Consider the following 12006-nt stretch of genomic DNA (forward strand, 5'->3'; position numbering starts at 1 on the left):
GATGCTGTCAAACCTCTTTGGTGTCCCCAAAACGAAATCAGGTCCCCAACCCCCGGAGGTCTTGCCTTTGTTGTTCTCTCTCATGCATTGACCTGGGTGTTCTGCCACTCTTTCTGAAGAACACAAGAGTTCAGCCCCCTCCCCCAGTTGCTGCTGTCCAAGAGTTGTGACAGCTTCAAGGCCCCTGAGAAAAGATACCAAGGTTTCCACAGGGCATCTTTCAGTCCAAAGGGATAATGGGAACAAGAACCTTCTCTACCTTGCAGGTCAGCTTTGGTCAACGCAACTTTGTTAGCGAAAGAGCAGAAAAGGTGAAAACAATAACCAGAGGTTAGTAAGAGGTAGAGTAAACCAGGGTAACATCACAGAAACAAAAATACAAGCGGCATAACCGACATCACTGAAACAGACAGTTGAAATGCTCTACGGGTTCTCCAGCGACAGCACAGATGGAGGATGCACGGACCAGGGCGGAGCAGGCCTCGTCAGAGCCATGTGAGCAGAGCGGGGGCAGGGAGACACAGGACTTGAAAAAGCACAAGCAGTGGTCACAAGAGCCTTCTCACATCCACACAGCCAACGCCCAGGCATACAGTCCAGAAAATGATTCTCCGTCGGTTAGGATAAACACCAAGAATTAAGGGGAGTGCATGGTCAGACGGAAAGACACATGTGCACAACCTGACAAGAGCCCACAAACATAATTCTGCACATGAGTTAAGCATGGAAGGGTCACTTGGGAGCATTCCACATAATCTCCTGAAAATGCCACCAGCAATAAATATAACAGTAGAATTGGGCAACTCTAGCAAGGTGATTTGGAACTACCGAAGAGCTTAATTCTTTTAATTTATAAAGATGTAGTCAAATCCAAATGGCTATGGGCAAGGAGGCACCAAACCAATGTCCTTTTAGTTTATTCATGCCAATCTTGGAATGAAGCACGGTGTTTCTCTCTGGTGTGTACCATCTGGGATTGTGGGATTGCATTTCCAGCCAATATATGCCCCTGTGGCAAAGCTGGACTCCAGATAGCAAGCGATATATACCAGCTGAGTATTGAATCAGACATTATTATGAAATTCTTCATTTTGAATCAGACATTATAAAAATCCTAGCCCAAATTGAGAGGCTGCAAGTCACAGGTGTTGACTAAGACTTGTGTAGAAATCACAATCTGTATTATACATCCTCTGCATATCAAAACCTAGTTCAAGATGTTTTCTTTGTTCATAGCATAAACAATGAAGAGCTAAAGAGTAGTGGGTGAATGTGTTCTAAAATAGTTTTGAACCCTTTTGGGTGAGATATACTAGAGTAGGTAATATAGTAAACTAAAATTAAGCATCTTGAGGGGTCATTACTGATGATCTTGACAAGAACGTGTGATATATTCTTACCTATGTCCCCCAGATATGTGAAAATAAAACATATTTACTATCTTGAAATGATTCAGGTCTTAGTCCTTAGTAATGGCTTCTCGTGCCCTCCCTGTTTCCTGTTCTAGACGTAGACGGGATAAATCAAGAAATGAGTCCTATTTCCTATGACCCCCACACTGCCTAGCACTCCTAGGCCTTCCTGAGGGCCCCGTATTCTAGGCAGAGATTCAGAATGACAGTGACGCTCCTCTGCACTCTCTCCAAGGCCCTGTGCCCTTGACTGCCCGCCCCATCATCTTCCAAAGCACCCTAAAAAGCTCCTGGGGTCTCTGAGAAGGGCTTATTCACCGTGCTGCCCATTTCCAACGGCAGCAATTTATTTAGGCCTTAACCCACTTTTGGGGGGCCATTTTTCCTGGCCACTTTGGCTAATTATCCAAGTCATCTGTGTACAATAAACAAGAACCTCCCTCCCTGGGCACTCATCTCGCACTTGGCCCCACCCAGCGGGGGCCGCTGTAATGCGCCGTGGGAAACCACTGCAATATCTCCATGGCAATAGAGTGCAGTGTTATTAGGCTCACGGGACTTGCCATAGATTCAGATGACAGAGGCATCAAGTCACAATACTCGGCTTTGAACAGCCACCCGCAGGGGACGATCAGAACCCACAAGAACACACGTGATGAGTCACACAGAACTACACATAAGCTGTAGGTAGGGATAGAAATGTTTTCTCCCATCTAATGGGTCATTTCCTTTCACTAACATGCTCACTGGTTTTTTTAAAGCTTTTTTAACTGGGATCTACTCCCTCCTTTGTATTATACATTTTAACCCACTTTCATGAAAGTTATTTTAGACTTCCTTTTAAGCCAATACTACAGCTTTATGATCTCTGATGACTATAATCTATAGAACTGTGCTTCCAATATAGTGGCCACAGACACGTGTGACTGTTGAGTACTTTAAAGAGGTGTGGTCTGAACTGAGGTGTGCCACTAAGTATAAAATACATACTTGCCTTTGAAGGCTTCATATGAAAAAAAAGTAAAATGTCTTAACAATTTTATATTGGTTACAAGCCGAAATGATTTTATTTGGATATGTTGGGTTACATTAAATAAAATGTAAAATTATATTTTTACCTGTTACTTTCTTTTTTTATTTTTATTTTTTTAATGGAGCTACAAGAAAGTTTAGTTCCATAGGTGACTCATGTTCCTGGCAGGCACATTTGCTGTCGAGTTAAAGGAATGATTCCTGTTAACTATTAAGTCTGAACAGCTGATGGCATGATAAAAAATATTTAACATTTGAAGAGTGCCTTATGCTTTGTAATATGTGCTTTTATAGTATGATTTAACTTGATCTGATGAATTATTTCAAGATAATTGGAATTACTGTCATTCCACACTCTTCTAACCCGAGACCTCCCCAATTTAATTCCCAAACGCTACATCAATCTCAAGATTGCCTCTTAACACCTGAAAGAACTGAAAGCGGGGCGGGAAGACAGACCTTCTGGAGCTAACTGAAACTGTGCATTTCCAGAGGGAGAAAGGCAACTGGCTACTTTCAGGGGCTTGGTGATCCCCAACCTTCTGCTCCTCCTATACACACGCACACACCATGTTCGGTCCACAGAACTCAGGAGATATTCCCGGCCAAGGGGAACTGCAGTGGGTTATAGGAACCATCAACCTTATTATTAATGCCTCATGGGAAACTGACTCACTCTTAGGGAAAGAGAAACAGCTTCCACACTGCCAATCAGCCTGGGAAGCTGATGGGAAGCTTTTAGAGAAATGGGCTTTAAGGTGGCGAGCAAACCCGGATGAAAGCCGGTTGAGAACAAAGCGATAAAGGGAGTTGAACACAGGAGATGAATGAACAGGTCTGATGCAGTAAGTCAGCAATTTTCAACCAGTGTGCCATGAGAATTTTTAAACCATACGATATCTCTTTAGTCTGGGGCGGCCCTGACCTCTTTTCCCTTCAAGGGAGTGTCAAATAAAAGAAGAAAATGACAACAGCCAACACAATAATAGCTGTCTGATATGAAAAAATCAAAAGTATACCCATTTGTTTCGTTTGATTAGCAAAAAAATATATTTGTGTGTGTGTGTGCCCCCAAGCTTCCGTAACTCGTTTACGGGTGCCACGAGATGAAAAAGGTTGAAAATCACTGCACTAAATTAATGAGGGATATAAGAAAATGCAGTATTTTGCACAAACAAAGGACCATGAGGCTCAACCAGACAAAAGAACAGAGATAGATCCTGGTGACAGGTCAGAACATCCTTTTTGCCTTTCCAGTTAGGGAAAGAGTCACCTTTCCAGCCTACCCAAAGCCTCTAGGAAAGGCTGGAAATACTCACTGCTGCCCCTGCTGGGTAGAACTAGGTTCTTTATTTAACACTAAGTAAAGAACTGTTGGACTCAAGAGGACCTGTAAAATTAAGTGAGTGTCTGAAGAGACAGCGGATCACCTACAGAAATAGGCTGAGCATGGTCTGTTGTGCCGCACTGGTGAGCATGCAATGTTGTTATATGTCTCACATGAAATAATATCGGTGAATAATAATCCTACCATTTATTGAGTACTTACTACACATGTACCAGGCATTTCATGTATATCTCTGATTTATGGATATAACCTCTCCAAGCTAAGTTTTTTTTTTTATCCCATTTTACAGGCGAAGAAGATGTAGACCAGAGAGGTTATATAACTTATCAGATGTGACACAGCTAACAAGAGCTACAATTTGGGCTTAAGTCCCAAGTCTTTTCTATATCAAGGCCCATGCTGTTCCACCACACCACACCAAGGCTCTGCTTAACAAAGCCTGACTTCCGGTAAGTACCCGATAAATGTTAGTTTTGTTACGGCATTCTGACATCATTTTCCTATCTCCTGCTGGGTTTGCATTCAATAATGCAGTCACCATTAGCAACATGAGAAACACCTTTTACTAATGGTGCCAGCCGGGTAAAAGTCTCAGGTGTGTACTTCCCCACACGTTAACGTCTCTAAGCAAACGCTCCCGATGCCCTTTCAGCCGTGCTGGAAGCCAAGGCACCAGTCAGGAGCAGCCTGATGTCAATGCCAGGAGAGGTCCTCCGTCGGCAAGTCTGTGACACTGGGAAGACATCTGCCAGCACACATTCCTGGAGCCGGCGGCACATGTCTTCTTGGCATACTCAGCAATGGCGGGAGGACAGTGACGGCGAGGCAATGTCAGGGGGTGGATGGGTGTGGAGAGGGGACCGGGAAGCTGAGGGAGGGGCACTGGCAGAGGCAGCGGGGAGGCTCGGCGCTGGCGACCAGGCTGGAGCTTAACCAGAGAGAAGCCTGTATGTACCTTCACAGCCACGCTCGATCTGTCCGCTCCGATGGAGCGCGTCATTGATGAGGTCCGGCAGGCGCCCGTTCAAGTCCACCGAGGCCAGGCAGCCCTGAAAGCCGTCGCGGGAGGCCACCAGCTTTGGGAGGTTGCTGTACATGCCTTGGGCCAGGCCCGCCATGTAGAGGTCACCTGGAAAGGAAGGCAGTTAGTAAAAGCCAATGAGGAAAGGATTGGAAATCTCGACACCTAAAGCCAATGTACTGTGGGCCGTCTACTTAGATGATGGTAATAGAGCTGGGGAGAAAAAAAAACAGTGGAAGCAAAATAGTTAACAGAGTTTCTACATTGTGCAAAGAAAAATAAAACTAACGTTTCTTATGTGTCATTCATTTTTATAAACATCATCTCACAAGTTTTAATCATCATACCCAGTCTAGGAGGTCGGTACTATCGCCATTTGATGATAAAGATTAACAACAAATTCAACAAAACCATTTAATGAGTGCTTTTTATGTGCCTGTTACCAATAGGACACTGAGGTTTTTACCGACATTATTCCATCAAACTTCCTAATAGCCCATAAACTTAGCAACAATTACTATCCTCATCTTGAAAAGGAGTGTACAGAAGCTGTACCAGGCTCAGAAATTTTTACCAACGTCACCCAGACAGTAACTAATCCAACTCAGTCTCCAAAACCTATATTCCTTCCTCTCTATTGAGGGTTTCTCCTTATTTTAATATTTATCACTTCATCGCTCAGCCCCCAGAGTAGATAGAGAAAATGAACCATCTCTGGAGAAGGAGTGTTAAGGAAAAACTGAATACACTACATTATGATATAATTGAATGTTGTTAAAATAGAACATGCATGATGCATCAAAAACATAGAGTGCTCATCATCTGCAGTATACCTCTGAAATAGTCATTTGATTGTAAAAAAAAAGCTCTGACAAGGATAAACGTTTTTACAAGATTTACCTTTCAAATCCAGATTTTTCGCACCATTGATAACCTGCGTGACCACCTTAGTGTCCACTTTCAGGCTGTGAGTGTTACTGTTGTCCCGGGTAATGACGACGTTGTGCCACTGGTTGTCATTCAGGGGGCGGTCACTGTTGCCTTTGATTACATTGGGACCATTTCCAAGGTCGAACACATAGTGGATGTACCTAAGAGGAAAAACAACCGCCCGATGACTTGAGATTCCCTGAAGTCGTTTAACGGCAATGCGTGGATAATGACATCTGAGGCTTTGAATCCGCCACGCTAAACTGGCATCACACAGGAGTAATTACAGCTTGATTTAGGATACAGTAAGAGTCACAGCCTACTCTCTCAGACTGCAATTTCATACTCACAGGGTCTGCTTCTGCATCACTACCCAGCAAAAATTAGAGCCAGGAAGTAGTGCAGGGGGTACACTCCACACCACCAGGGGGCGACTTTTAAATTCACAATCATAGTTTGTTTCTGGTGTTTTGCTCTGGTTTTTGCTTTTGTTTTGTCTATTTTCCAGCACATTGTAGTAAAATATATTGAAGACAGAACTTATTTTTTCAATGTTCATTGATGATCTCATGAAACATTGAAAATATCTATATTTCACTTCTTCCTATAAATTTAGTTGTTTCAGATAGTACTGCTGGCCCAGAAATAGATGCAATGTACCCCACACTACTCTTTTGCAATATAAGATTTCTTTTTTCATAGGTTTGGGCTACTTTTCATAGTAAAAAAAGGCTAATGGTATTGACTTAGTAGAATATTTTAAATAAGCTTATTTTCTTCCAGCCTTAATCATAAGATATTTTTAATCAGTGAGGATGAGAGCATGTATCAGGAATAGAGGGTGGGGAAAAGCAGACATTTCTTTATATGTGCAGAGTTTATATAAGGCATGAGCCGAGGTATCTAGTATAAACGATATGATTGCTTCCACTTACCCTTTGACTAACTCAACTGCAATGAAGTCATTGCCATCACCACTATTGAAGAGAATGAAGCCATCAGCCGAGGTGGTCTTGAACTGGAAGAAGAGGTGCATAGAGGTGTAGGCCTGCAGGGTGGCCAAGCTCAGGTAGCTGCTCTTGGTTTTGAAGGTAACAGGGTCAGCGATGATGTTCCTCAGTCCAAAACGAGCCTTCAGTTCACAATAGTCAATGTCGCCATTCTTGCACAAGTCAATGTAGAGCAGGCCATTAAACATGAGACTCTGCAAGTGGCCAATGAAACTGGAGGGGACAACGGAGATGTAACGTTTCTCAGTCATGATGCCAGTTTCAATGTTGTGGAATTCTAAGCGGGTATGATCCCCCAGCATCGTGCCTAGGAAAACCATAAAGGAGACACCAACAGGAAGAGTTATCATGTTTTGTCACAGCACCTTTACTATATCTTTAAGGTCTGATAGTTTCTCACAGAAAATATTCAGTTTCCTTGAGTCCCAGAAAACAAAATGCTCAATACAATATTCACTTGACATGGCGTCAGGGGGGCGCTGGTCACTGGCCCGGTCCATGTTACTCACCCTGCACCCCATGTGCTCCTCCAGCTGCTCAGATGTGCCACCATACATGAGAAAATAGGAGCTTGTGGGTAATGCAAGCTAGAGGATAAAACTATTAGTTTTCTTTATTCAGAAGAACAACTGGGTACTGGTATATAAGAAAAAAAAAGTTTTATTTTTTTTTTTGCCCTAACCCTTGTAAAGGCACAACAAACAAGTCTTAGGTAGTCACAAACAAATATCATTTGGTATAATAATTCACCCCCTAATGATTCAGTAGCTAGTACAATCATGCACCACATAATGACATTATTTTGGTCAACAACAGACGGCATATACAACAATGGTCCCATAAGATTATAATGGAGCCGAAAATTCCTATCAACTAGTGATATTGTAGCTGTAGTAATATCAGAGAGCAATGCATCACTCATATTTGTGGTGATGCTGTTGTAAACAAACCCACTGCACTGCCAGTTGTATCAAAGTATAGCACGTACAATTATAGATATGACATAGATACGACGTGATGCTTGATAAGGATAATAAATGACTATGCTACAAGTTTAGGTATTTTGCACACTATACTTTTCATCATTATTCTAGTGTGTACTTTTTCTACCTATTTAAAAAAAAAAGAAGTCTGCTATAAAACAGTGTGCTGCGTTACAATGGCAACATCTCCATGCATCTTCTGTTTATTGCATCTCCTGATTGTACTCTTTTCTCGTGCTTGATTGACTCTCATGTTGTTTTGTACAGTACGTGCTGACCAGCCATGTCACTTAGAAGCTATAGGCTGTACCATATAACCTATGTGTGTAGGAAACTAAATGGTCCCAGTTTCTGTAAGTACACTCCATGATATCTGCACAACAGTGAGATCGCCTAAGGGCACATTCTTAAAAGGACCCCTGTTGCTAGATTGTGCCTGCTATACTTTGGGAAAAGTTTTTACTGTAGAACATCAGTTAACTTTATTCTCCCAGCAACTGTTGCTTTTTCTGACAATAACCCCTGATTTTCTTTTGGAAGATGACCCTGCGCACTTCACTTTTAAACCATCTGGGCTAGATTAAGATGACCTCGTCCGAGCTCCTGAAGTAACCAAGCTACTTTGACTGAACCACCCCCCATATTTTATTCCCCAGCCTTAGAGTAAAACCTGAGAACCAAGAAGCAGTCTTCAAACCGTGGCATGATTCTGAACCGCCTGTAGGATGGTAGCAACGCAGTTAGCTTAGCCCTACCTTCAAAGTTTATGATTCAAAAGTCCGGGGTGGGGCCTGAGAATCTGCCTCTCTGACAAGTTCTGAGTCGATGCTTATGTGGCTCACCTAGAAACCATCACAGTACCAACAACCCATGCTGGTCCAGTAGCGTTCAGCTCCAGGGAGTTTGCTAGCACACTTATGAAAGAGGTGCCTTTGCAAAGAAGGCTTGCTGAAGGGGTGAGAAGACAGCCTAGAGCACCAGGGGCCATGTGTTATAACCAGAGGGATTGGGCCTGCCTGAGGAGAAAGGGGACCCAGAAAACAACCATGACATGGAGAAACGCAAACTCTACAGGATGGTATCATTTGAAGATCTGAATCCATCTAGCCAACACTGGACTTTAATTTCATTTGTACTTAAAAGCATTTGAGTTGAGCTTCTGACATATGCAACCGAAAGATCTCCAGCTGAAACAAACTATGAGGTCTTTCTTCATCTCATTGACCCAAAAGTGGGGAGGGACTGAAGCAGGAATCATCAGGGGGGCTTGAAAAAGAGACACAGAGACAGGCTATTGTAACAACAAAGGCAAGGAAACATCATCAGTTTGGCCAGAGGAGAGTGGCTCTTTCAACATTCCTACAGAGATGAGTCATTAAAATTTGACAAATCATGTCCCAATTCCTCGCCGTTAAAGGGAAGGGAAGGGAAATTTCCTCTGCCAGACCTCTCCTGTTATTTTTTTTTTTTTTTTTGTATTTTTCTGAAGCTGGAAACGGGGAGAGACAGTCAGACAGACTCCCGCATGTGCCCGACCGGGATCCACCCGGCACGCCCACCAGGGGCAATGCTCTGCCCACCAGGGGGCAATGCTCTGCCCCTCCAGGGGGTCGCTCTGCCGCGACCAGAGCCACTCTAGCGCCTGGGGCAGAGGCCAAGGAGCCATCCCCAGCGCCCGGGCCATCTTTGCTCCAATGGAGCCTTGGCTGTGGGAGGGGTAGAGAGAGACAGAGAGGAAGGAGGGGGGGGGTGGAGAAGCAAATGGGCGCTTCTCCTATGTGCCCTGGCCGGGAATCGAACCCGGGTCCCCCACACGCCAGGCCGACGCTCTACCGCTGTCCTGTTATCTTTCTTATGAAAAAAAGCTCCACCAGCAAGACACTCCTAGCATCTCTTTACCCTCTCTCTTACAACTCTCCAGAGGAAAAGGAATGACAGAATCTGAAAGAATAAGGATAATTTGCACAGAGACGATCCATATGCAGAACTCAGACCCCAGGACTTCCTGTTTCCCTTTGAGGGAGCAAGCTGCCTTTAGGACACCCCCCCCCCTGCCCCCATCTACCCTACTCACCCACAGCCTGGGTGTCAGAGGAGCAAGCCTGACTTCTGTGGAAGATGCCTGTCCCAGTCCTAAATCGGCGTTCAGGTGGGCAATTCCATCCAATTCTGAGGTTCAGGAGGTGTAAGCCACATTTTTCCAATATCAGCTTTTCATTCATGAAAACGATATTTGATTTCTTCCTGCCTTGCCTTTTTCTCCCTCTATTGGCGTAGAATTCAGGTGGCAAAAAAAGAGGGGGTTGTATTTTCTTGGGTCCCTTAAACTTGAAAATCCGGGAGATTCGAGCAGATCACAACCTCAGATGCTCAATATTAATTTCATCTCTGTGGGAGCATCCTTGAGACCTAATTCAAAGAGTTGCTCATACACACAAAAAGCAGATTTGCATTTTATGAGCATCTATGTGGTAATTTGATGACTAGTCACAAATCATCCTCTTAATATAAGCGAAAATAAAATAATGATGTTAGTTATCTAAATATAAAATTGTGAAAGAACAAATATCAAATGCAACATAAATCTGCTAACAACTGAATAACTGGGAGAAAGAATTACTATATAAAATTACTTAGTATTGAAAACTGGACTGGTCATAAAGATGCAAAGTAGCCTGACCTAAATTCACGTGCTCTAAAACAATGAAGGGATAGAAATAAATATCCAATGTTGATGTGAATACAGCTGTTTACATCAGGGCTGGGGGCTGGAGCTGGAGAATGATGGGGTAGGAGGGGAAATCCTCACCAATCTCCATGGTGACATAGGAGCTGAACCATGATGATGCTGGTAGCCATGCTAGTTTTCATTTTACATAAAAACAAACAAAACAACAATGAGAACTGGTGAAGATTGGGTTTACAAAAGGAATCTGAAGAGTTTTATTTTAAAGCCAACTTCCCAGTTGGCTTTAAATCCCAAATAGCTTTTAAGCTATCATGGATTAACTGACCAACAGAATTGAGGAATTAGGAAATTCTGTTCACTAGAATATGAATTTTTCATGTAAAAATTACATAAAAATCATGTAAGATTGAGACAGGAGAGAGACTGAAGGAGGGCTTGGATAAATAATAGATGGGAAACTAACAATGGCATTTGAACACTTAGCCCAGGGACCAAGACTAGTTTAGGTTTTAAGATGAGCATTTCCACCAGAAATCTGGGGTGTGGAGAAGGGGATGAGGCCCAAGTTGAAAAGCAAGTGGCTTCTCCATGTGCTAAAGAAACTCACGTGGCTGTGGATGGAGGGTCCCAGAAAAGGATGCTGGTTTACTCAGAGAAATCATTGAAGAGATTGCTTAGAATTTCAAATGTGTACTAAACTAAGCATTAAATATTTTTTTGTTTTTGTTTTTGTTTTAATGTACTACCTAATCAGTATTAATAAGCAGGAACCTTTTCATTTATCTCTTCTGAATGCCATCTTTAGACTAAAACTCCTTTTCATTTAAGGGTGAAATGTATGCACACTTCACAGCAACTGCTTTCAAATTTTAGAGGAAAGAGGAGTAAGTGGGGAGAGAGGTAACAAGGAAAAACCAAGACTGCTGACTACTCCCTAGCCAGGCACTGCACTAGGCACCTGGTAACCACCATCAAGGTCATTGTCACGGTAAAACTGTAAGTACGTATCATTATCTAGCTTTAGAGGTATGGACACTTAGCTGAGAGAAGTCAAGAAATATGACCAAAGTTTGTACAGGTGGTAAAGAGTAGACCCCCACATTAAACTAGGTGTATTTAATTTCAAAGTTCATACCTTAACTTTATACTATACTCTCTTTGGAGAAGAGGCTTGACTGGTTTCTTACATTATTGCCCAAGAAAGGCTGTAAGTGGAATTTAACTGTGGAAAAGTCCATACAGATGCTGTCATGATGAGTTCACACTTCTTCCCAGTGGTCACATATCTAATGCCAGTCCATCTAATTCATGGGCAATATACCCAGCACACTCCCTACAACAGCTCTGTTGCCTTGGCCCCTCCGCATGCCTTCACTTTCCTGTTTCATTGGTGGCCAACAAGCAGTTTATAGAACAGCCCCTCAGAAGGATGTAGTTTGTTGAGAGCATAAACCATGGAAAATTTGGCCAAGTTCCCATGAGACATTAACACATAGTGGATGAGCGTGTAGGCTCTGAGACTAGACCATCTGGGTTACCTAACTTTTCTGTGCCACAGTTTCCCATCTGTGAAATAGATAT

General features: G+C 43.0%; 1 protein-coding gene across 14 annotated transcripts in view; it reads right to left on the reverse strand.

The window, feature by feature from the left end:
* Positions 1-12006, reverse strand: part of NRXN3 (neurexin 3) — a 1639812-nt gene that overhangs the window by 862861 nt on the left and 764945 nt on the right. For all 14 annotated transcript variants that reach the window (XR_010752009.1, XR_010752008.1, XR_010752007.1 and 11 more), the window contains 3 exons: positions 6679-7060; positions 5714-5904; positions 4748-4921 (listed from right to left, as the gene is read on the reverse strand). Coding sequence is in view for 11 of the 14 variants with exons in the window: in XM_066388158.1 (XP_066244255.1) it covers positions 4748-4921; positions 5714-5904; positions 6679-7060 (747 nt within the window). In the remaining 3 variants the exon portion in view is untranslated. The remainder of the gene's footprint in view (positions 1-4747; positions 4922-5713; positions 5905-6678; positions 7061-12006) is intronic.

This window comes from Saccopteryx leptura, chromosome 6, assembly GCF_036850995.1.
Source record: "Saccopteryx leptura isolate mSacLep1 chromosome 6, mSacLep1_pri_phased_curated, whole genome shotgun sequence".
Classification (NCBI taxonomy): domain Eukaryota; kingdom Metazoa; phylum Chordata; class Mammalia; order Chiroptera; family Emballonuridae; genus Saccopteryx; species Saccopteryx leptura.